This window comes from Delphinapterus leucas, chromosome 7 (genome assembly GCF_059928025.1).
Source record: "Delphinapterus leucas isolate spDelLeu-1000000601 "Yukka" chromosome 7, BTC_Dleu_Yukka2, whole genome shotgun sequence".
Classification (NCBI taxonomy): domain Eukaryota; kingdom Metazoa; phylum Chordata; class Mammalia; order Artiodactyla; family Monodontidae; genus Delphinapterus; species Delphinapterus leucas.
Genome location: NC_143135.1, coordinates 108,667,334 through 108,690,330, shown reverse-complemented (window position 1 = coordinate 108,690,330; position 22,997 = coordinate 108,667,334). Strand labels below are relative to the sequence as shown.

The window sequence follows — 22,997 nt, the reverse complement described above, 5'->3', positions numbered from 1 at the left end:
CCCCGCAGGGTTCCTGACCCACCTCAGAAGGCAACACCCACCAGACTCCGGTAGGGCCGGACTCCGCAGACCTGCTTCGGCAATGGGTGGGTTGTGAGCGTGGTCAGGCCTGCTGGCCAGCATTCAGCTTCCCGCTGCCCCGTGCCTGGCCCACCCGGCCCATTCCTGTTCTTTTCTCCCCTGTGCTCGCCGCCGTCCGCTGCCGTCGCTCAGGTAACGAGGAGCTGTGGGCCCAGCCAGCCTTGGAGATGCCGAAGAGACGGGACATCCTTGCGATTTTCCTCATCGTGCTGCCTTGGACGCTGCTCGTCACCGTGTGGCACCAGAGCACCATCGCGCCCCTGCTCGCCGCACACAAGGGTGAGCCCCCACCCGGCCCCACCTGCCGGGCTTTGCTGATGGGGTGACCACAGCCAGGGCTTCTGGAGTCCTGACTCTCACCCGCTCGGTAGCTGGGGAACCGAGGACGAGCCAGGCTGATGACTGTACCCTCGTGGGTGGGGTGGGGGGGTCTTGGCCCGTTTGGGGCTCTGATGATGCCACACATACAGGCACAGACTCACGGGGCAACTCTGCACCTGTTCCCAGGACGTGCACCCCGGGAGGGCTCAGGGGTGGGTGGCCAGGATTCCCGGACTGCGTTGTTTAAAACCTTTCAGGGCGAGTGTGTTGTTCGCTCCTCTTTTCCTGGCCAGGAAGCCCTGATCCAGTGCCAACTGCTGAAAATAGGCTGGACAGAGGCAAGTCCCCCGGAGCCGGGTTAGAACTGGCTTCGTCTGGCTCCCAGCCCAGAGCTTTTCCCTCTCACACCAGGGCCCCCTATGCCCCAAACCCGTACACGTGCGCATCCCCCCGCGCCTGCCCCTCACGGCCAGTCTCCAGTCCCACACTCCCCCGCTCTCTGTTCGAGCCCTTCTCCCATGGGAGCCCGGGGAGCCTGATGAAACACAGAGGTGCCCAGGCACGTCCCAGGGAGCAAGCTGACAGGACTGGGGTGGGTGGGGGGATGCTGGGAATCGGTGATTTGGGTGCAGGCAGGGCCAAGAGCCACAGTCTGAAGCTGGGCTGCTCCACAGTTACACATTGGGGCCTGCTCAGCCCCGGTGGGTCCTGAGGCTTCTGTGAGGAAGGGCCAGGCTGAAGATGGCTAAATGCCCACTGCCTGCTGGGGCACCTGGAGCTGTCCTCCTCCCAATCCAGCACCTCTCCTTGGTGCTTACTTTTTTTTTTTTTTGTGGCCATGCTGCTGGGCCTGTGGGACCTTAGTTCCCCGACCAGGGATTGAACCCGGGGCCTGGCAGTGAAAGTGCGAGCCCTAACCCCTGGACCGCCAGGGAAGTCCCTGGCGCTTATCATTTTAGAGTTGTCACCCAACAGCACATCACTACATTTACCACATGTAAAGGGACATAATACCACGTGGCTTCCATTCTCGGCAGGGCTCTGGGGTCAGAGACGCCAGACTGCTTCGCTCAGCACTGCCCTTCCTGCCTGAGGACAGAGAACTGGCATCCACTCTCCCCAGAGCAGCCAAGACAGAACGAAGGCAGCAGCAAAGGAAGTTAGGGAGGCCTTAGGACCCAAAGGCGGCAGAAGCCCTGACCCAGCCCTGTTGTAGGCACGGAGAATGTACCAGGGCACAGACCTGCCGGAGGGGGGGTGATTTGAGCGGCAGAAAGGGACAGGGAGGGAGAGGGACTCTCAGTGTCCTTCCCGGGCCTTGGTTTCCAAAACTTTACTCACGGCAGGATAAACTAAACTTTACTTATACCCTGGTCAGAAGCTGCTCTCCTCAAGCTTGTTGTCTTTCACAGTCTGACCCAAAACTCCTCCTGCAAGTGCCCTTGGCCACCTGCATCTGCGCTAGTCTTCCGACCCTGCACCCATGGCCCAGGCGCAGGCTCCCACTACCACTGTGTGTCTCGTCGTGGATGTCTGGTTGGCCTTTGGGAGCTCCCTGAGAGGCAGGAGCACGTGTGTCCCCGCCCCTCGGTGCCCAGCGTCCAACCCCATGCCAGCACCCGGGCTAACAAGAACCATGGGAAGGAGGGAGGGGGCGGCAGCTGGCTGGACCCCACTTCGCCCCCTGCAGGTAACCACTCACGCCATCCTTTCCATAGTTGCAAGAAGCCATGAGGAACAGGGCCGCTTACCAGGGATGGTGAGCCTCGAGGCAGAGTTACGAGCCCTTTAACCCACATGCAACTCGATAAAGAAGATGCAGGTATTGGCTCCATTTTGCAGTTTCTAAAACTGAGGCACCAGAAGCCAAGCACCCTGCTCACGGCCGTATGGTTAGTACAGAGTGGCGCAGGGTCTGAGCCCAGGCACTCAGATCCCTAGGTCTGTCCTCTGACACTTGCCACCTCCTGCTGAGATGGTGTGAGAGCAGTGAGGGGCCCACAATCTTTCAAACAGGAAGACACACCTCAGAGAGAAGGGACTCTTTAAGAACAAGCATACCCGTGGGGGCTTCCCTGGTGGCGCAGTGGTTACGAATCCGCCTGCCAATGCAGGGGACACGGGTTCGAGCCCTGGTCCGGGAAGATCCCATATGCCGTGGAGCAACTAAGCCCATGCGCCACAACGACTGAGCCTGCGCCCTAGAGCCCGCAAGCCACAACCACTGAGCCCGCATGTCACAACTAGTGAAGCCTGAGCACCCTAGAGCCCATGCTATGCAACAAGTGAAGCCACCACAATGAGAAGCCCATGCACCACAATGAAGGGTAGCCCCCGCTCACTGCAACTAGAGAAAGCCCGCACCCAGCAACAAAGACCCAACGCAGCCTAAATAAATAATTTTTTTAAAGTAAGTAAACATTTTTTTAAAAAGATATGAATCAACACCATTTAAAAAAAAAAGAATACCCATAGGCTGATTTCCCCTCATGAGAGGACTGCTGGCTTTGCCCATGGGGAGAATGTCCAGGATGCAAGAGAGAGCTTGGTCATTAGAGCAGCCCCAGCGGGCGCAGGGTGCCTTCCGGAGAGAGGGGCTCTCATCCCTGTGGGTGTATCACTGATGAAGCCTCTGCCAGGTTTCACACACGCCTCTCCCGGGGTCCTTGGGGGCGCCTGGGCACACTCGGCTGGGTGTGGGGCAGGCAGGGTTCCAGGCGGCTGAGAGAGTGTGAGCGGACAGTGCAGATTAGGGGACAGACACCAAACCCCAGAAGAGCTGAGATGGGCCTCCGCCCTCTGCCCCTTTGCACAAATGTGAGAATAAAGTCAGCGGCGACAGGCACAGCGTTCAGAATTATCTTGCCAGCTATGGGCAACACCCTAGAAGAAAATGCAGTAGTTAAGTATCAGATACTCTGCACCAAGATTCAGAAGCTGGATTAAGTAAGCCCCGCTTGACTCCAGGGTTTGTGAAAAATCGGGGCGAGGTAACCGCAGATTCCCGGTTCCACGGTTTGTTGTAGCCACGACAGCACTAACACTGCCCTCCGGCATGGGAGGCAGTGCCTGGGGCTCTGCAGCCCCAGCCTGTGCGAGGCAGTGCAGTCAGCTTTGGCCAGGTGAGAAGGGTATAGGGTGGTGAGGAGAGGACACTTTGTCACATAAAACCCGAACCGCGGATGCAATCTTGGAATTTGGCCGCGGATGCAATCTTGGAATTTGGCCAGCTGCCCTCAAATAGCTACAGAGCTGTCAAATGCGAGAAGGAGGGAGAGGTTATTTCTGTGTCATCTCGGGAGTCAGAACTAGCAAAACCCAGGGGAGGATGTCAGGCAAGCAGCCTTGACCGCCAGCTTCAGCCCACAGGGCCCCAGGCAGGGATGCGCTGACGTTCCCGCGGGTGGAGCAGAGGAGAGCTGCGTGGGGCGGGGGGGCCGAGGTACCTGCAGCGGAGCTGCCCACACCGCCCCCCCTCCAACCCGCAGATGACGGCAGCGATCCCCGACGCGAGGCGCCACCCGGCGTGGACCCCAGGGAGTACTGCATGTCCGACCGCGACATCGTGGAGGTGGTGCGCACCGAGTACGTGTACACGCGGCCCCCGCCCTGGTCTGACACGCTGCCCACCATCCACGTGGTGACGCCCACCTACAGCCGTCCGGTACAGAAGGCTGAGCTGACGCGTTTGGCCAACACACTGCTGCACGTGCCCAACCTGCACTGGCTGGTGGTGGAGGACGCGCCGCGCCGCACGCCGCTGACCGCGCGCCTCCTGCGCGACACCGGCCTCAACTACACGCACCTGCACGTGGAGACGCCGCGCAACTACAAGCTGCGCGGGGACGCGCGCGACCCGCGCATCCCGCGGGGCACCATGCAGCGCAACCTGGCCCTGCGCTGGCTGCGTGAGACCTTCCCACGCAACTCCAGCCAGCCCGGCGTCGTGTACTTCGCGGACGACGACAACACCTACAGCTTGGAGGTTTTCGAGGAGGTGCGTGCTTCGTGGACGTATATGGGGCCCGGGGAGGGTGCGGACCCGGCGCGGCCTTCAGCCCCGGCTGGCGAAGGGGGAGGAGATTGGCCTCGGCCGCAGCCCTGGCTTCCGGGCACTGTCTGCACGAGGGCTTCCAGTGGAGGGACAGGGAAAGGGGGTTCCCTGTCGACTCTCTGAGTGTCCTCCGGGTCTGGGAGTCACGACAGTGGATGGGGGGGAAGGAGTCATTTCAGACTCTAAATTGGGAAGACAGAAGTTTTGCAGCAAAGGACAAAGAGGGCAGGTCACGTGACAAGGCGAGTATCAGCTGGTTGGAGGGGTGGCCTTGCCCACAGCCCAGGCGTGCTCCTCGGCGGATGCCCACCCCGAGCAGCCCGGGTGCCCTGACTCCCATCCCTGCCCAGGCGCCCTGACCCTTCTCCTTCTGTAGATGCGCAGCACCAGGCGGGTGTCCGTGTGGCCCGTAGCCTTCGTCGGCGGCCTTCGGTACGAGGCCCCGAGGGTCAATGGGGCCGGGAAGGTGGTCGGCTGGAAGACTGTGTTCGACCCCCACCGGCCGTTTGCAATAGACATGGCGGGGTTTGCGGTCAACCTGCGGCTCATTCTGCAGCGAAGCCAGGCCTACTTCAAGCTCCGCGGCGTGAAGGGAGGCTACCAAGAAAGCAGCCTCCTGCGAGAACTTGTCACCCTCGGTGACCTGGAGCCCAAGGCGGCCAACTGCACCAAGGTAAGACCCTCAGCAGAGCTGACAGCTGCGATGCAAGCTTTCTCCAGCCCACAGAGCCCTCCCTCTAGATCAGGGAGAAGGAAATAGGGCCCCAGACAGCCTGCGAAGGAGAACCAGCTTCCCAAGACGGCAGCTTATCGCCCTTCAGGAGCCACGGTAATGGCAGGTGGGGGAGCAGGAAGGGGCGACTGGCAAGACAGAGCCCAGGACTGAACCCCTCCCTCACCTCGAAGCAGCTGGGCTCCACGACTCTCCTGCCAGACACACCTCCATGTGTGCACACACATGCACAGACACGGGCACACATATACATATGCATGTGCACGCATACACGCATGCATGGAACATACATGGGTGTGCGTATGCACAACACACACATACATGTTCATGCACATGTACACACACACACGCTGCTTCAAGTTTGGACTTCTCCAGCCAGGGCCTGGGCTGTCACTTAGCTGAGCTGAAGGTCCCAGAACTCTCTCCCTCTGGACCCATGAAGAAATGCAAGGGAGGATGAGAAGCAAGAGGAAACCTTGAGACCTGTTTGTCTCTTTTCTGTAGCTGTAGACTTTCTGTTTCCAACAGATATTTTGAATGCAGCCTATGTACAAAAAGCAAGAATGAGGGGGTAGTTAGAAATAAAGAACGATGGAGAAAATCTTGCTGGAACAAGGGCAGAAGGAGAGGGGGCAGGGGTGGGAGGGCGAGGTCAGGGGCCTGCCCCATGTGGTCTCACGTCTCTGAACACACAGATCCTGGTCTGGCACACACGGACTGAGAAGCCGGTGCTGGTGAACGAGGGGAAAAAAGGCTTCACTGACCCCATGGTGGAGATCTGAGCCCCAGGACACAGGTAGGGGGATGCAGGCAGGTGACGCACTGGGCGGGCCACCCAAGCTTGGATGCAGAGTAAATCTGCCAAGACTTTTCCTCTTAGTCTTTAATCATGAAGGTCAGAGCAAATGCCCCGTGGAGTCTCAGGAGGCGTAGCTGAAGTCGACAGGCGCCAGCCTCCCCCCGTGGCTGGGTGGTTCTACCACCAGCTGCTTGGAAGGCCTCACCTTCCAGGCACCGCCTGGTGACAGCTCCCTGTCATCACCACTGTTATCCTGGCCACCAGCCGGTCCCCTTATGAGGCGCTGCTGTGTGGACCCGCCCAGGCTCTGTCTCCTGCAGGTTCCTCCTCCGTCCTGGTGAAAGCGTGGACCGAGGAGCCTGGCCTGACTCCCAAGCTACCACTTTCCTCGGTTTGACCTTTCTTTCTGTAGGCCTCAGTTTCTTCACCTGCAGAATGGGTTGTTGAGGCACCAGGAACAGTCTGGCACATAAGTCCTGCCTAAGTGTTGCTATTTTTATTTGTTTGATTCTTTTTGGCCGAGCCACGCAGCATGCAGGATCTTAGTTCCCCAACCAGGGATCGAACCTATGCCCCCTGCAGTGGAAGCGCAGAGTCCTAACCACTGGACCTCCGGGGAAGTCCCTTTATTTGGTTAAAACCCTGTATTGCAGTAGGTCACAGGCTCCATCTGTGTTTTAGAGGCAAAGGAATGAGGCTGAGTAAAGCTGAAGTGAATTGTGCCAGGTGATTGGCAAAGCCAGGAATTTTCTATGAGCTTCTCTGTGATCTCATCAGAGGTGGGAGCTCAGACAGTGGGACACACCTCTGTCCTCTGGTCTTGGAGTCAGGCTGCAGCTTCTGTATCACCTGGGCAATGGCCCTGCCCACAGGGGACCACAGGGGGTCTGCTTATCTTGTCCCCTGAACTTAGAAAATCACCTCAGTCGCTGCCACTGAGACTGTGTCGGGACAGAGCATCACTCCCTGCCTCTCCTGCTCCCGGCCTCTCAGTGGGGACCTGGGGGTGGGTTCTGCGGAGCCCCTGGGTGACGCTTCAGGGGCCCAGGATCCAGCGGCTCCCTCACGCCTCCCCCATTCTTCTCCCCGTCACAGGAGCCCCCTTCTCAGACCTGCTCCTGGCCACCTGTGCTCCCCACACGGGTGGTCCCTCCGAGGCGGACTCCTGTGGAATCGCCGTCACCCTCCTTTCTACTCTGGGGCCTTCAGAGAGACCAGCCTGATGCCAGGACAAAGGACGGAGACCCTAAAGCACAGAAACCCCAGACCTGTTGTTCTGTCCCATCTGCCCTGGCAGGGCCGGCCAGGGCAGACACCATGGGCCCCAAGCCCGGGAGTGATGCCAGGCTGGGAGGGGGCAAAAGACCCCAGCAGTCCAGCAGAGGGCTCCCCGGCTCCCCCTCGAGGCCCCACGACCACACAGGACACCTGGCCAGGGACTGCGAAAGACGGCAAGCAGCCCCCACCCCCGGCATCAGGAACGAGCTGCTCCGAGGAGATGCAGCCCCTCCAGCCGGCTTTCCTCTGGCTCCTGCTTGCGGAGCGTAAGGCTGTCTGTGCTCCCGGCAGGCGGCCAGCCCTGTGTGCGGGGAGTCGGGCTGCCAGAGGGCTGCTCTCCCCATACCTCAACCTCGTGGAAGGAGCAGAGCGCCCTCCCTGGCTCTTGTCCCAGCGCAAGGAAGGAGGTGGGCCCTCCACCCAGCACAGGGTATAGACCACACGGCACCTCCCCAACGCCCACTGGGCTCCGGGCCCCTCGCCTGGGCTGGGACTGGGGAGGCAGGAGCCCCCAACCCAGAGCCATGAGAACCACAGGCCTCAGGGGCTCGAGGGAGCAGGTGGGCCAGGAAGAGAGAGGAGGGGCCCGGGCGGTCCCAGGGCTCCTCCCTGCCCCTGGCTGGGGGACTCTGGATTAGCAGAGGGATTTACGGAAGGGGGCAGAGATGATCTGGACCCCGAGGGCAGGATACCTGAGCACACACTGCTTTGGAAATCATGCGATTTACACACCGAGTGGGAAGTAAAACCTCCCTCCTCCCTAAACTGGGGGCGCGAAGAGCAAGCCGGCCTCATGTCCGGCCGCCCGGCCGCCCCAGACAAGGAACCGTGCGCGGCCCTCAGCCAGGAGGAGAGGTGCCTGTCTCCCTGGCTTCCCGACGGGGCCAGCCCTCTGCCGGTCTCCACTCACACTCCTGAGCGTTTGGAAGCACAATTTTCCTCCCCTGTGGAGGCAGAGGAAGGGCCTGAGCCCACTGAACAGGTGTTTACTTTTAACCGCTAATAGCCCCTACTCCACTTAGACTCATGGGGTGGGTCTGCGGGCCATGGAGAGCCCACTCCTGGGTGCATGGGTGGGTGGGCAGTGGGCCGCAGCCCAGCGACCTAACATTCACGGAGTATCGGCTGCCTGTTTTTGAAGTGGATTTAACTCCTCAGCATAGTCACGAAACCTTCGAGGGAGGGCTCACGTCCCTGAGGGCCCTGAGCCACCTGCAGGACGTCCCACACCCATGGTTGCCTGGGAACCAAGTGGGTGGCGGGGAAGGGAGGGTGGGCGAGGGCGGGCACCGTCGAGCAAGTGAACTCATGCAGGGCTCTACTCTGCCTCACTCGCCGGAACCAGCCCCAAACGCAGGGTCAGCTTGGCTGGGCTTGGGCCACCTTGGCCCGAAACCCAGGGCTCGTTTTCAGGAAACTTGATAACGACAACATGGGTTCCTCTGTTCTTTCGGCAGATGCTACTTCTATTGTTTTCACCTAATACCCTCTCTTAGCTGCATGTGTATTTATTTATAATTATAACCCTGATGGACTGCAGCTTTCACCTTCATTGGGAATGAGTTTGCTATGAATCAGAATTGGGTCCATGGCTACAGTTTGTTTTCCAAACGCAGTGTGTTCCCTGCTCCCCCCTGTACAGGAGCGGGGTGGGGGCCGGAGGACAGAGACGGGGAAGGTGGAGCCCCCAAGCTGCACTATCGGGTCTGTTTTAATTTAACTGTATTTAATTTGTTTTGAAATTAAAAGTCAAATATGGTTTTTAACAGTCTTAATCCTCCTCAGCCCTGCCTTAGTTTTCCTCATTCATTTAACCGTCCAACCTGTACCATCAGGTGCCTTGGGGGGACACGCCTTGTTCCCAGCACAGCACAGGGCCGGGAAGCCAAAGCTCTGCCTGCCCAGGGCTGCCCTCTCCGGAGAGGACACAGATGCCCGGGGCCAGGGTGCTCCAACAACCGTCATCAGTTCCAAGGTGACGGATGAGGCAAGCGGGGCGGAGTGCAGCTGGGGAGGTGCTGGCACCCCACCTGGGCCGTCAGAAAAGCCTCCCTGGCCAGGTGGCCTCCGAGCCAACGTGCAGAGAACTGGGTCCAGGAAAGAGAAGCTCCCCCCGCGGGAGAGCGCTTAGCTAACAGGCCACTGAGGGCAGCTGACTGGGAGCGGGGGGTGGGTCACACGTGGGAGCAGGGGGCACAGACACTCTGCTCTGGAACCAGGGCGAAGCTTGTAGCTAGGGAGTGAAAGAGAGGCTGTCGGAGGGTTTGCAGCAGAGGACGGACCCAGTCTAACCGGCCTTTTAGAAGAAGCGCTCGCTTCCTGTGTTGCCAACAAACAGGACACGGGCAGGCAGCCCGAGACAACGGTGAGTCGGACGAGGCGCAGCCCTGACGAGAGGGCAGCGGGCGGGCTCTGGACACGGGTCAGGGGTTTGCTGATGGGCTGGATGTGAGGTGCAAGTACAGCCACGAGTAACCAAAACAGAACAGAACTGTGTCCACTGCTCCGGGAAGACTGCAGGGGACAACGTGACAGTAAGTTTGGGGTCATGTGCTTGTTACGCTCACAGGAGAGGTGAGTGGACAGTGGTGCCTGGAGCCCCGACGGGGATGAACGTGGGAGAGAACGAGTGTGGAGACTGCTGCCAAGGCCCGTGGGCGAGGCCTCCACACCGAGTGAGGGCAGAGGCGGCCTGGGAGCAGCCTGAGATGCCCAGCACCTGGAGGCCGGGGTGACAAAGAGGGCATTCCCTGCCAAGGTGCTTGGACAGGAAGCTGGGGTCACTGGGCAGGCAGGTTGGCCCAGGGACCTCACCCAGGAAGGGCCGCGCGTCTGCGAGCTGGTGGGTGCGGAAAAGCAATGCCAGGGGACTCTTCATCACACAGATGGCGTCACCCTGAGTCTTCCAAACCCCAGCTCCGTGCACTCTCCCCAGCGGAAGCCCCCCACGCGCTTCATGGGACGCGGCATAAGTCAGGCAGGGTGGCTCAGCGCCCAGGCTGGCCCCGTCCACAGAGCCCGCTCTCTCCGCCCAGCCCCAGGCTCCCCGTTCAAGGCGGCACAGGAAGAGCTGGTGAGTTTGGACGAGATCAGGGACTGGGACCCCCAGCCATGATCCACCAGGTTAGCTTCAATAAGCCCTACTTCTCTGCCCCCAGCGGGAGCCTTGGGCCCAGCCCCCTGTGACCGTCTGCCCTTGACCCAGCTCCACTGTTTGGGCCCAGGGGCTGCGCACCACTGCCCCCATGCAGACCCCTCCTAAGCCAAGCATGGGCTCCCGGCCGTGGGGAGGAGGGCGCTGCTGGGAGGCTCTCAGCTTGCTGTTCCCCACCCGGTCCCCACTCCCGGAGGAATCCGCTCTTCCACTTGGACTATGAATGGAGATCGTCCGTTTGTGGCAGGAGGATCCAGACGTCGCTGGGGAGGCATACTCAGTACTGTGGCCAGCGCACGTGCCGCTCCTGGCCACCCAACACGGCCCCACCCTGCCCACCACACCGCAACAGCCGAGTCTTCTCGGTATGGCGACGGCCAGGCTAGCGTGTGCCCGGCCGGCACAAGCGGGGTCAGAGAAACACCACCAAGGAGGATGAGATGCAACTCTGTGGCTTTACCACAATTCAAGGCAGCGAACCTGAGCCTTAACACGGGACTCATCCCGTGGGGGCTTGTCCGGGGTCTGGACGGACAACTGAAAGGAAGGCTGCCCCTCCCTCGCCGCCTGGCCCAGGGTGGGGGCCCCGGGACCCCAATACTCCTGCCCAGGCCCCTGCGACCGCACCTTCTGCCTGCAGCCTCCTGGACCCTCCGGAGCAGCTGCCTCTCCTCCTGGGCTGGCACTGCCCCTTGCGGAATGAGAGGGAAACACGCTGTCTTGGGAGGTAAGGCTCAGCGTTCCTGACCGTCAGAGGCGATCCGAGTGGGGTGGAAGGGGGCCGGGGTCCCTCCACCACACCGACTTCCTCCCTGCATGGCGGAGAAGGCTGGCCCAGGTGCCCCCACCCTCCACAAATGGTGACGTGCCCCCCAGCTCAGAAACAGGGCCCACGGGGACACTCAGAGCAGACTGTCCAGGAGCTGTGCCCCACTCACCCCCACGGGGGACAGTCCCAGCCAGAACCCCCATCCCGCCCGTGGGAGCAGCGAAGGCAGACGGCAGCAGCCACAGAGCCGGGAAGCTCTTCGGGGAGGGGCCCTCCCTCGCCCCCAACCCGCTTCTCCGGTTGTGCAGGGGAGGGTCTGGACTGCAGCCGTGGGCCGAAAGGCCTGCTGTTGCCCTGCCAGGAGGCCTGGGGGCTGCTCAGTTCAGGTACTGGTGCCGGCCCAGGTAGGGCGTTTCCGTGAACTGTATCACCGGACCCGCCATCTTCTCCTCGAAGACAATGACCTGGGGGACACGGCCAGTCTGTCTCGGAGCCAGATCGGGCCCGTCAGAACTTCTGTCCTCTCCTGCCCGCCAAGGGCCCGCGGAGAAACACCGTGAGACAGGGAGGGCAGGGATGAGAAGGGGTCCCAGGAAAAGTGCTCCCACCTGGTTGAGGCCTTGGTCCAACCAGGCACCTGGGAGGTAGAGGGTCTCCTGGGGCCCGATGTTCCAGTAGCGTCCAAGGTTTTGGCCGTTGATGAATACAACCCCCTTCTCCCAGCCCTTTAAGCAGAGGAGGGGAGGTGTTAGTTGACCACATAAACCACCGAACGTAGAGTCACACGGGAGGCAGAGGCGCACACAGGCCCTGAGCTCTCCTCTCAGCTTCCCAGGGACCAGACTCGTCCCAACAGCCGCTCGGTACCGGGAGGGGAGCGCCAGAGCCCGTTCCCTCTAGCGCTGAGCCCCGGCAGGGCACCCGGACCACCGGAGCCCGGACCTGAGAAGCCCACCAGGTGGTGCCTCTGCTCTGACCCCACCCCCACCCAGGGAGGCCACGACGGAGACCCTCCGGGCACACGTGGTAGGGGGGCTCCAGGAGGCCAAGCACCAGGCTGTGGGCCCAAGGAGCGGAGCCCAGAGCACCTGGCAGGCGGAGCTACCAACCTCCAGCTTCACAAAGGTGTCACAGGGGGAGAGGGAGACGAACAGCGGCCCCGAGAAGAAAGCAGGGAACACGGGCATGTCAGGGACAGGGTTCCACTTGTCTGCGTGGAACCTGTGGGCAGGACAGAAGATGAGGGATGGGGGGCGCCTTCTCAGGTCCTCCCCGCCCTGTGAGCCGGCACAGCAGTGGCAGCCGGGGGGAGGAGCAGGGGAGCGCTCGGGCTCCGGTTCTCAGGCCGTGGCGGAGGGGTGCGGCGCGGGCACCAAGCCTGGGGCAGCCTCGGGCCTCCTGGCTCTCCTGCAGGCCGTCCAGCTGCTCCCACGCTGTGCAGGGCAGGACCCGCCTCTGAAAGAAGCTCTTCTTCATATCCAGGCTGTAGATTTTGAACTTTTTCAGGGGAGAATCATTCAGATAGATATTTCCAATTAAACCTGTGGGGACGAGGCAGAGACACTGAGCGAGGCCGACGGTGGGGGGACGGCTGACCCGCCGGCTGGGCACATACACAGAATGTTTCTGGAAAGTTCAACAAAGGACTCCTGCTGAAGGGCCAGCAACCCTAGGGGGCTCTTTGCACGCATAAAACCTTTCCCTGCAGCCCCAAAGCCATGAGCGCAAGTGACAGCAGCGCCTGCCAGGCCCTAGTGTGCAGGGAAGGAGGCTCCCGAGGGCAGTGTCGGCCTCCGGCCCCTGGGAGGGGGCCGCTCCCTTTTGGGGGCTGAGAATTCCAACGCCATGAAAGGAGGCCTCCAAGAGGCCACAGTGGCTCCAGCCTAGCTTCGAGGTCTGTTCAGTGGAGTCCCAGACGAAACAGACCTAGTAACTCAGCCAGAAATCTTCTACACAAGCCAGCATTAAAGGGTTTTTTCCAAGTACTTAAATTGTGAACAGACAGCACCGTGGCCAGGACTGCACACACTTGAATGGTGACTTCCCAGCACCTCGGGCTGGGACCCACTGGGTGTCCTGCATCCTCTCAGTCACAGAGCGGCTGAGTCGCCAGATTGGGAACCCAGACAGGCTGGGGGTGTTCAGAGGGCTGCAGACCCTCCTGAACTGCAGGTGCAGGTGTAGGGGGTGCACACGGCTCTGGACAGGAGGTCTGTGACTTGTGAACACTGAACCCTTCCAGAGGACAGGACTGCGCACCCCCAGCAGGGCCTGCGACTGGGCAGGCTGCCATGCTCTCTGCCCCCAGGAGAACAGAGAAAGTGAGGGCGGCCAGCACCACGAGCTCCTTAGGGAAGAAGCTGAGACCTAGGGAGGAACCCGGGGGGCTTTCGGGGCGGGGAGCGGAGGGGAGGGGAAGCACACCGAGGCCCTTCTGGAGGGGCACATCCCCAGGACACAGGAAGTCCCCAGGGCTGGGCCACATCACTTCCCCGAGGTGACAAAAGCAAACAGCCACGAGAGCTAGGAGGCCACCAGGCTTGCTCCAGGTAGGATTTATTGTCCGAGGTCCTATTTCCTAACTTACATAAAACCACCCACATTTTGATAAATGATGAGAAAGAGGCAAGTTCAAGCAGAGGTTTAGAGAGCCCGGTGGGATATTCCCGCGGGGAGGGCCACCAAGAGCATGCTGTTCACATACCTCCTGTACCCTCCTCCCCACCACAAAGGAGGTCACCCAGAGGTTTCCAAGGTGGATCAAAAAGAAAGTCAGTGTGGGGCTTCCCTGGTGGCGTAGTGGTTGGGAGTCCACCTGCCGATGCAGGAGACAGGGGTTCGTGCCCCGGTCCAGGAAGATCCCACATGCCGTGCCATGGCCGCGGAGCCTGCGCGTCTGGAGCCTGTGCTCTGCAGCGGGAGAGGCCACAACAGTGAGAGGCCTGCGTACCGCAAAAAAAAAAAAAAAAAAAGAAAGTCAGTGTGAAGAACAAAGAAGGCACGGGTCCTACACCACCTCCCTCCAAGGGGCCTCCGGGACCCACCTCCCTCCAAGGGGCCTCCATGACCCACCTCCCTCCAGGGGCCTCCATGACCCCACATCCGTCCAGTGGCCTCCATGACCCCACCTCCATCCAGTGGCCTCCATGACCCCACCTCCGTCCACTGGCCTCCGGGACCCACCTCCCTCCAAGGGGCCTCCATGACCCACCTCCCTCCAGTGGCCTCCAGGACCCACCTCCCTCTAAGGGGTCTCCACGACCCCACCTCTCTCCAGTGGCCTCCATGACGCCACCTCCATCCAGTGGCCTCCATGACCCCACCTCCATCCAGTGGCCTCCATGACCCCACCTCCATCCAGTGGCCTCCGGGACCCACCTCCCTCTGGTGGCCTCCATGACTCCACCTCCGTCCAGTGGCCTCCGGGACCCACCTCCCCACGATGGGCCCCCATGGCCCACCCCATCTATGGTATCAGCCTCCATGACCTGCAGGTGCTGCTGTGGAGAAGGGACAGCCACGCATGTGCTGTGACCCACCTTTGCGCTGATCATCAATATTAGTCCCGTAGTTGACTCGCCCGCGATTCTCCACCAAGATCCTTAGCATCGTGAACCCCTGCTGGGAGCACAGAGGGCACTGACGAAGCCCGATTCCCAACCACTGGGTCACAGCTGTGGAGCCCCAGTCCTCCCTAAACTCTGAGGACGGGATGGGGGTCCCTGCTCATCAGAAAGCCATGCCCACCCCCAGCTCTGTGGCTGAGCAGCCCCCTCGTCCAGGCCTCCCTCCAGGCCTCCCGCCACACCTGCCCAGGAGGCGCCTGGCACCAGCCTCCCAACCCCGGGGACAAACCTGGATCGAGGGGATGACAACCTTCTCCCTCTTATAGTCCAGGAACCCTATGGAGACCGTGTTCACAAACACCTGCCAGAGGAGCAGACAAGACCCCCCCGTGTCAGCAGGGGGGAGGCGTGGGGGTCCCTGCCGAGCACTCAGAGGTGATGGCACAGGGGCCAGGGGGAAACGAAGGCCCCAGGTTCCAGTGGGCAGCACGGCCGGCGGGGATGGGCCATCTCCGCACACGGGTGCTGCACGTGAGAGCCTCAGGGGAGGGGTCTGGTGTGCGGTGGGTCACGGCAGTTCAGAGGGTCGCCCCTACCTGTCCCCGGTCCCGCACATAGGCACTGAGGATGCCAGAAGAGGTGATAGTGGTCTCGTACAGCATGTACCCAAAAGACTGCCCGTTTCCCCCATTTATCGGGAGGTTCTCCATGTTGACCGGCTTCTCCGAGGTGACCGGCTGCACAGACACGAGACGGGAGGCAGAGGCTCAGCACAGAGAGGCGGCCTCGCCTTCTGGGGGCGCGGGGGCCGGCAGCCCCTATGGGGGTCAGCACGCGGGGATGGAACGTTTTCTCTATTTGACTTCTATTACACAATCAAGCTCCACAATCCTGATTTTGGTTTCTCGTCACAGTCTGCAAGGCTCTCCAGGCTCTCGGGGACAGCGACGGAGGGCACGTGATAAGGACAGAAGGCAGGCTACGCACGGTGGCCTCGGCGCTTTGTGACCAGCGTCATCTCTAAGCTGGCGCTGGGGAATGTGCCCGGCCTCCTCCCTCCTCTCTGCCTATTGCCCGCTGTGCTACCAGCTCCTCCTCTGGTTCCCTTCGTCCCTCCTGCTTCTCCCCCATGTGCGTTTGTCCTCTTTCCTCTGAGCTCCAAGGTTGGGGAGTGGAGCCCAAGGCGGTGGCGCTTCCTCTGGGCCAGCCCGTCCCGCCAGCAGCACGCACCTCCTCCAGGTAGGGCAGGGCGTCCCACAGGGACAGGTATAAAGCTGGCATCACTGGCTCATACGCCGTCTTGGGAAGAAGGTCAGGTGGGGCAGGAAGCGGGGCCCCTGCAACACAAGCAGACTGCAGAGCCGTCCCCAAAGGACCCCAACAGTCATTGTGCCTCCAGCGCCCCCCCCCCGGCCCCAGCTCCTGCCCCAGCCCAGCAGAACAGGCCCCTCCCAGCCCACCGAGACCCCGCCAAGAAGACGAGGCCAGGAGGCAGGTAGGCAGGGGCTTGCTCACATCCTCAGGAACCTTGACACCTAGGAGAAAGTGAAGCGGCAAGACCCCAACTCGGATGAGGACAGTCGCTCAGACCTGCCTGTCCTCGTTCCTGCACGCGCATCACCTGGGGCTGAGGCGGGGGGTGAGGGGTTGGGGGCAGAAGAAGCAAGTCTCCTGGGGTCTCAGAGCAACAGCCAGCCGGCGCCTGCGCCTGCAGCTACCTGAGACAGAGCCGAAGAACTCCCGGAGCCCTGTGTACTTGGCCGTGTAATCCCCGGCCTCGGTCAGCACCGCGTCATAGTCTGCAAGACACTAGCCGTGTCACGGGCCTCAGCCCCCAGGACAGCGTTGTGGAGGCAAAGAGAGACAGGAGGAGCTGGTGGGGCAGCAGGGTCCTCTCCCCAGCAATTCGGGAGGCAGAACACTTGATGTGAGCCGTCAGTCAAAATACCACACGCGCTAGACACTACCGAATGCCCCCAAACTGCCCAGACCCCACATTCCAGGCAAGGGGCAGGGTGACCTCATCCCAAGGCTCTGAGGAGGGGAGGGGCTACCCCCACCTGAGGGCCTTCCCTCCCGGCCTTGGCCTGCCTCCCCTCCCCAGCTGGCATGCAAAGGCCCAGGCACGTCAGCTGGCTTGTCGCCTATGGCCCTGGCAGCTGAAAAGTGACGGTCCGGACAAAACCTTGCCTTCATATTAGAGGTGCCAGCCACTGTCCCCGAGGGATGCCCCGCGAGAGCCCAGGCACGGGCGTGGGGCGCCACGTCGGGAGTACTTGCCGTAGCTGGTGACATCGGACTTGTAGTCCTGGAAGTGCACGGCTCCATTGATGAAGCCAAAGTTGGTGCCACCGTGGAACATGTACAGGTTGATGGATGAGCCAGCGTTGATGATGGCCGACACGGTTTTCAAAACCTCTGTGGGAGGAGAAGGGTGCAGAGAGCTGGCGCCTGGGACGCTGTGAGCCCGGTCCCCGCTCAGGGTCCCCCTCACAGCTCTGTCCTTAGGTCTCCCTAAACCCAACCACAGTCCATGGCGGGAGGATGGGACCCCGGCCCCAGAGCCCGGCTTCCAGCTGCTTTCAAGTCCCAGGCGACTCTGCACCTCACACGGGCTGCAGCTCAGGCCCACCTGGCTCAGTTAGCGAGACCTAATTAGAGACACGGCTCTGACCACCTCCCCGCTCCACCTGGACTGGAAAATGAGCCCATGACACAGACAGAAACAGCAGAGGAGGAACATGAATGGTTAATAAATATCTATACAGAGTTTAAAACGCCAGCACTGGTCAAAGAAATGAGACCTACACAAGGACCTATCAGACAGCAAACGCTGACATCATTTAACACTTGGCGTTGATGAATCTGAGGGGAATGGGCATCTCGTGTAACAGGGGAGGGAGCGGTGTCCTATTCCTGGCGGGCAGTTTAGTTAACACAGATCAAACCCGCGTGGAGGAAGAAGGACTACCGCCAGCAACTTATCGCAGGGAAACATGTCAGGTGAGCCAAACTGACGTGCAGGATCACCCGCTGCACGGGGTCCGTGAACACAGACCCTGGAAGCACCCAGGTCCTCATCAATAAGAGATCGTGGGTACGACACCAGCCCAACGGGGTTCTCTGCATTCTCTAGAACAGGGGTGGAATCCACACCTCACAGTGTAGGCAGCTGGGCTTCCGCGTATCTCACTGGAACAGGCAGGCGGAGCAGGCACACCTCACCTGCCCACACCTCTACCTGCACGTGCACCCGGGAGGGCAGACAGAGAGACAGAGGGTGCCCGCATTACACACATCGAAACGTCTGCTCTGGGCTCCGGGGTTTTTATTTCTCCTTTACACATGTCCTGCATTGGCTAGACGTTTGCGATTGGCATGCATTACTCCAGAGCAATTATAGAGACACCCCAAAGCCATGTCTGACCGCTCGTTGTCACCTGTCAAGACAAACAGCTCTGGACGCTCAGGGCTGACTGTCCACGCAGAGACTCCCGGAGCCCCACACCCTCAGCTAATCCACATGGATTAGCACCTTATTTGGGGCTTATTCCTGCGTCTGAGGCCAGCACACATGCTGGACGGGGGTCCCACAAGCACCCACCTGCTGAATCCAGGATGCTGTGGGGACCGCCCCACGAGTCAAACCAGCCCGTCCAGCACTCCATCACCATCCTGGGCTGGACGCCCTGTGCACCACAAAGTGAGAAGTTAGCCGGCACCTCTGTCCTCCCAACCCTTCCCTGGCTGCACACCTGGGCTTCGAGGCCGCTGCCAGCAGAGCACAGGGGAGCCCCCAGTGCACCCGCACTGGCTCGTCCTCCACGTGCGGCCGCCACGTGGCAGGGGGTGGATGGAGCTACCAAAGTGGGCACGGCAGGCCCGGGGCCCTAATGTGGTTTTGATGCTGCATGCGGCGCTGGTGGGGAACCCGGGGACCTGCCCGAGGTGAGCTTTCTCAAGAACGCAGCACCTGACCTGCAGTCCTGACAGCGGCTTGCTGATCAAGCCCCGTGTGTCCTCTTCAGGGCAGGAGGATGTTCTATCGGGGAAACCCCATCTCTGAGAGCCACACCATGGACACAGACCCTCAGATGCTGCGTCCCTCTGGCCGGAGGAGTCAGGGGGCTGTGGAGCGGCCCCGCTCCCGGGTCTAGCTTGGTTTCAACGGAAGTATGCAAAACTGGACCAGAACATGAGAGCGTTCCAGCTACCACAGTGCAGGCTCTGCAGCCCGGCCCCCCAGCCTCGGCCAGGACGCTCGAAGGTCTAACACTGCTTCGGCACCCTGAGGCTGCACAGGACTGCCCCCAGGACGCAGCGGCCATGCCCGGGCCCAGCTCCGCTCTGCCTACGTGCACAGAAGCAGCAGGGGAGGTGCTGCCCCGACGGCGGCCCCGTAGCTTCCGCGCCACAGAGCCTTCCTCCCGCCCCGAGCACCCCCTGTGGCTGTTGGCCTGGCGTCCGGGGCCAAGGCACACAGAGCATTACCGCCCCACCCAGGGGGCGGCAGATTCAGGGTCTGTTGAGCAGAAGGTCCCGACCATGCCATGGGAGAGGCCACATAAGTCACGACAATTTTCTAGCAAGGCCCGGGGCTTGGTTTTCTTAGGGCTGCCTACCTCCTGAGGGGACACTCGTACCACATTTGGGTCACTAAAGAGAGTCACTACGTCACACAGGTCAGCAGCCTCCAGTGCCAGGAGGGGGCCACCTGAGGGCTGGGCTGAGCCGTCCACCAAACGGCCCAGGTCACCGTGGCTCAGGGCTGGCTCGGCACCGACTGTGCTACATGCCCTGACCTGCCACTGCCGGGGGACACTGTCCTGGAGTCTGTGTCCTCAACTGTAAAACGGCTACACGGAGGCCAGTCACGTGGCTACTGGGACAGTCACATGAGATGAGGCACCTGGAGCCCTCAGCACACGCTGCCTGGCCCTGGGAAGCGCCCAGAGACACCCGCATCCAGGCTCCCGTCACTGGACACGGGCCGGGCCGGCAAGGCGCAGCCGCACACCCTGAGTGAAGCGGAGCAGGGCCACCAGTGACCATCTGCAGGGGCCTCTGATCTGAACAGGGACAAGTCCACGGCCCCTTCTTGGAGAAAAACACGTAGCTGAGCAGCGGGAGAGAGGCCGGTGGCCACGGGCGCTATGGACAGGCCAGCCAGCCTGGGGCCACCTCTCCACGGACGACTCTGCAGGCGCCCGTGGGGAGCATGGGTGTTCTGGGGGCTCTCCAAACATCATCCCTTTGACCCTCATACGGCCCTACGAGTAGGTGCCAGCACTATCCCCACTTCACAGAAGAGGGAAGATAAGCTGAGGGTCACAGCACCGTCCTTGTCCTGGACAACATCAAGGACGACCCTACTCAGATCCTGGGCAACTACGTACCTAACACGTCTCTTCCAAGTGGGTCACAAACTCCCCGAGGGCAGAGACCCTGTGGTCGCGGACCCACGCCCAGCAAGCACGGTACAGGGTACGGGAAGGAGGGAGGGGGCTGGGCCTGTACCCACCTGCACGCTGTCGCCCCCAGTCTGCTGAGCAGCCCGCCGGGCCCCCCCATCCTGCTTCCTCCTGGGCACCCCCCTCCCGTCCCTCTAAGCAGCACATGGTGGCCCTCAGCCCTGGGGGCTTCACACTGCCCTGGGGGCCTCCTGCGGCCGAGCCTCTGGACGCCACCTCTGCTCTAAAAAAGGAGTAGCTGGAACGGGAGGCACCCCAGCACCCCCGCCGGCATCTATTCTCGGGGTGGCGGGAGCGAACCCTCCAACAGCCCCGCCAGGTACAGGCCTCAGGGCGGCATCCAGGCCCCGTACACAACACAGGGTGAAGGTGGCCTCCATGCTGCCAATGGGCTGCCTCAGCTGGACCTTCTCTCCCCTTAGAGGAGAGGAGAAATCAACAAAACAGGACTTCACTGCAAGTTCCCACCAGCCCCATGGATGCTGAGATACATCCGACGCGCCTCTCTCCTCTGGCCTGGGTGGACCAGGCCCCTGTCTGGCAGGTGACAGCAGTCTTTCTGGGCCCAGAGCAGCCTGACCAGTGAAGGTCAGACACAGGGCAGGGACGTGTCTCTCCCCTTGATCCCCAGGGCCCACACTGAGCCCATCTGAGGCCAGCTGAGTCCATAGAACTCTAGTCAAGAGGCCTCTGTGAGCACACCCGCCTACAGCTTCAGAAAGGGCCCCTTCTCAGGAGGCTGGAAACCACCTCCAAGCACCAGCTGACACAGCGACCCCTCAGAGCAACCGTCACACCGCTTCCGTCGCCAGGGGCAGGCCACACGGGTGCGGCATGGGCCGTGCAGGGGGAAGGGGGGCTGAGAGCTGCAAGGCTGGGCCCAGGGGCCCCCTGGCCCAGCTAAGCTCCTGACACCCAGGCTCGGCTCAGCTCACCTCCTGACTCACCTGGACACTCAGCAGAAAGGTGGTTAAAAACTGCAGCTCGTTTTGTGGCTGTGAGTTGATGGTGGCTAGCACTGCAGATGGAAAGGAGAAGAGAGAACAGCTATCACCCAAAAGCCAGGAGGACTCAGAATTCCCCTGACCATTCTCAACTCACCTGCAAATAAATTAATCTTGACACCATCTTCCACCTCCAACCAGAGTTTAGTTCCTCTGACACTAGGAGACTTAGCCGGTTCATCTTGGAAATTCCACCACTCAGCACAGACCTCACAGAGATCCACTTGCTAAGCCTCTGTGCTCGATTTATGGAATTTTTACAACCAGAGTGTGCATTTCTGTTAATTACTCCTTGCAGGAGCCCGGAGTCTGATCTTTACTTTGCACCTCCCCGGCACTGGGTGATGATATAAGTGAAGATTCCCCTTTTACATCTCAGATGAGAGCTAGTTTTCTGTCCCACCGCAGCAATATTTTCCATGGCTTTCCACCAGGGAGAGGTATGCCCGAGAAAGATGTGCTATGTGTTGCCCACGGCCATGGACGTGGCCGAGCCCGGAGCAGAAGTTGGCTCTGAGGCTCCTCGCCTGCTTCCTGTGCCTGGACAGGGGGTCTCGCACGCCCGGGCCTGAGCTCTGCTGCACCCAGGAAGGCGGACGGTCACTGGACCAGCCTGCCGCCCAGCCACCCTGACGCCCTCCTGTCGGACCCGAGCCCCAATCACCAGTGATTAGAGACAAACAAACGGCAGCGGGGGCTCCAGGAGACCAAACAACCTGCCCCAAGGTCACAGCGCCGGGAGCAGGCCCACCCGATGTGGGTACCCCGCATCCAGACCCTCCTCACCTAAAGTGGAGACCCCTGAAGACAGGGGGCCGGTCTGAACCAACCCGGCAGAAGAAACCTCAGAGCCCAGCGCACCTGCTCCCATCCCTCCCCCACCCCCAACAGCCCGGCGAACACAGGTGAAGGAGGTGGCGGCCACAGGGAGAACGAACGGGGCGGGAGACACAGCAGAGGCCACGGTTCACCTTGGGAGCTTGAAAAGGGTCTGGGGGCCTGTAACCAGCCTTCGGGAGCGGAGGTGACCCACCCACCCCAGCCCAAGGCCTCCCGCGGACCCTGCCTCCTGCCCCCCTCCAGCCTCCCCACCGCCCCGTGGCCGGCCCCCCCAGGAAAGCCAAGCGCGGCGGCCCCGGGCACCAGGGCCTACAGGATGAGGACAGCTCAGGAGGCGGTTCCTGCCCCTTCCTGCCCCCAGATACCCGCCATGACGGCCCAAAGGGCTCCCCTCCGGAGTCAATCCCACGAAAGACAGCCCTCCCAGCCCCACTCCTGGCTCCCCACAGCGGGGACCACTGGTCACAGCTGCTGGCAAGTACACTGTGAGAAAAGAAATGTATCCACGAAGAACGTGATGCAGGAAACAGAAGGACTGGGGGAAGAAAGTTGAGGCGGTCACCCAGAAGGTAGAAGGAAACAAGCAAAGCAGAGAAGAGACAGGACAGCACAGCAGGGAGAGGCCACCACAAGCATCACACTGTCCAGGTCAGATCCGCGAAGGGGCGAGTCCCTCAGACACCCTGAACCCGAATCCCACAACAGGACGTGCTCGTCCTCTGGCAGCGACAGCAGATCGCAGAAAACGACAGGACGACAGCTTCAACGTCCCAGGACGTGGGACTCCAGGGGACCCAGGCTGCCATTAGGCTGGGGACAGTGGGGCGCCGGTGCCATTGGACTGGATCAGAATCCGACACACAGAGGCGCCTGAAAACACCATGATGGGGGTTTGGAAGCTGCTGGTAAAGTGTTTGTTTAAGAGAG

At 61.3% G+C, this 22,997-nt stretch overlaps 2 protein-coding genes across 2 annotated transcripts in view; one reads left to right on the top strand and one right to left on the bottom strand.

Moving 5' to 3' along the window:
* Positions 1-213: 213 nt before the first annotated feature.
* B3GAT1 (beta-1,3-glucuronyltransferase 1) lies at positions 214-8,517 on the top strand. Its single transcript, XM_089915848.1, has 5 exons — positions 214-360; positions 3,891-4,399; positions 4,833-5,129; positions 5,885-5,985; positions 7,084-8,517. The coding sequence occupies exons 1-4, from the start codon at positions 249-251 to the stop codon at positions 5,969-5,971; spliced, it is 1,005 nt and encodes a 334-aa protein (XP_089771974.1). The 5' UTR covers positions 214-248; the 3' UTR covers positions 5,972-5,985; positions 7,084-8,517.
* Positions 8,518-11,341: 2,824 nt separating this feature from the next.
* LOC111165477 (beta-galactosidase-1-like protein 2) overlaps positions 11,342-22,997 on the bottom strand; it is a 39,179-nt gene continuing 27,523 nt past the window's right edge. Inside the window, exons 8-18 of the mRNA XM_089915847.1 lie at positions 21,174-21,244; positions 18,360-18,444; positions 17,036-17,173; positions 16,474-16,554; positions 15,986-16,092; positions 15,352-15,492; positions 15,045-15,116; positions 14,729-14,807; positions 12,643-12,730; positions 12,299-12,410; positions 11,342-11,914 (exon numbers count right to left, since the gene is read on the bottom strand). Coding sequence (XP_089771973.1) covers positions 11,567-11,914; positions 12,299-12,410; positions 12,643-12,730; positions 14,729-14,807; positions 15,045-15,116; positions 15,352-15,492; positions 15,986-16,092; positions 16,474-16,554; positions 17,036-17,173; positions 18,360-18,444; positions 21,174-21,244 — 1,322 coding nt within the window. The 3' untranslated portion in view covers positions 11,342-11,566. The remainder of the gene's footprint in view (positions 11,915-12,298; positions 12,411-12,642; positions 12,731-14,728; positions 14,808-15,044; positions 15,117-15,351; positions 15,493-15,985; positions 16,093-16,473; positions 16,555-17,035; positions 17,174-18,359; positions 18,445-21,173; positions 21,245-22,997) is intronic.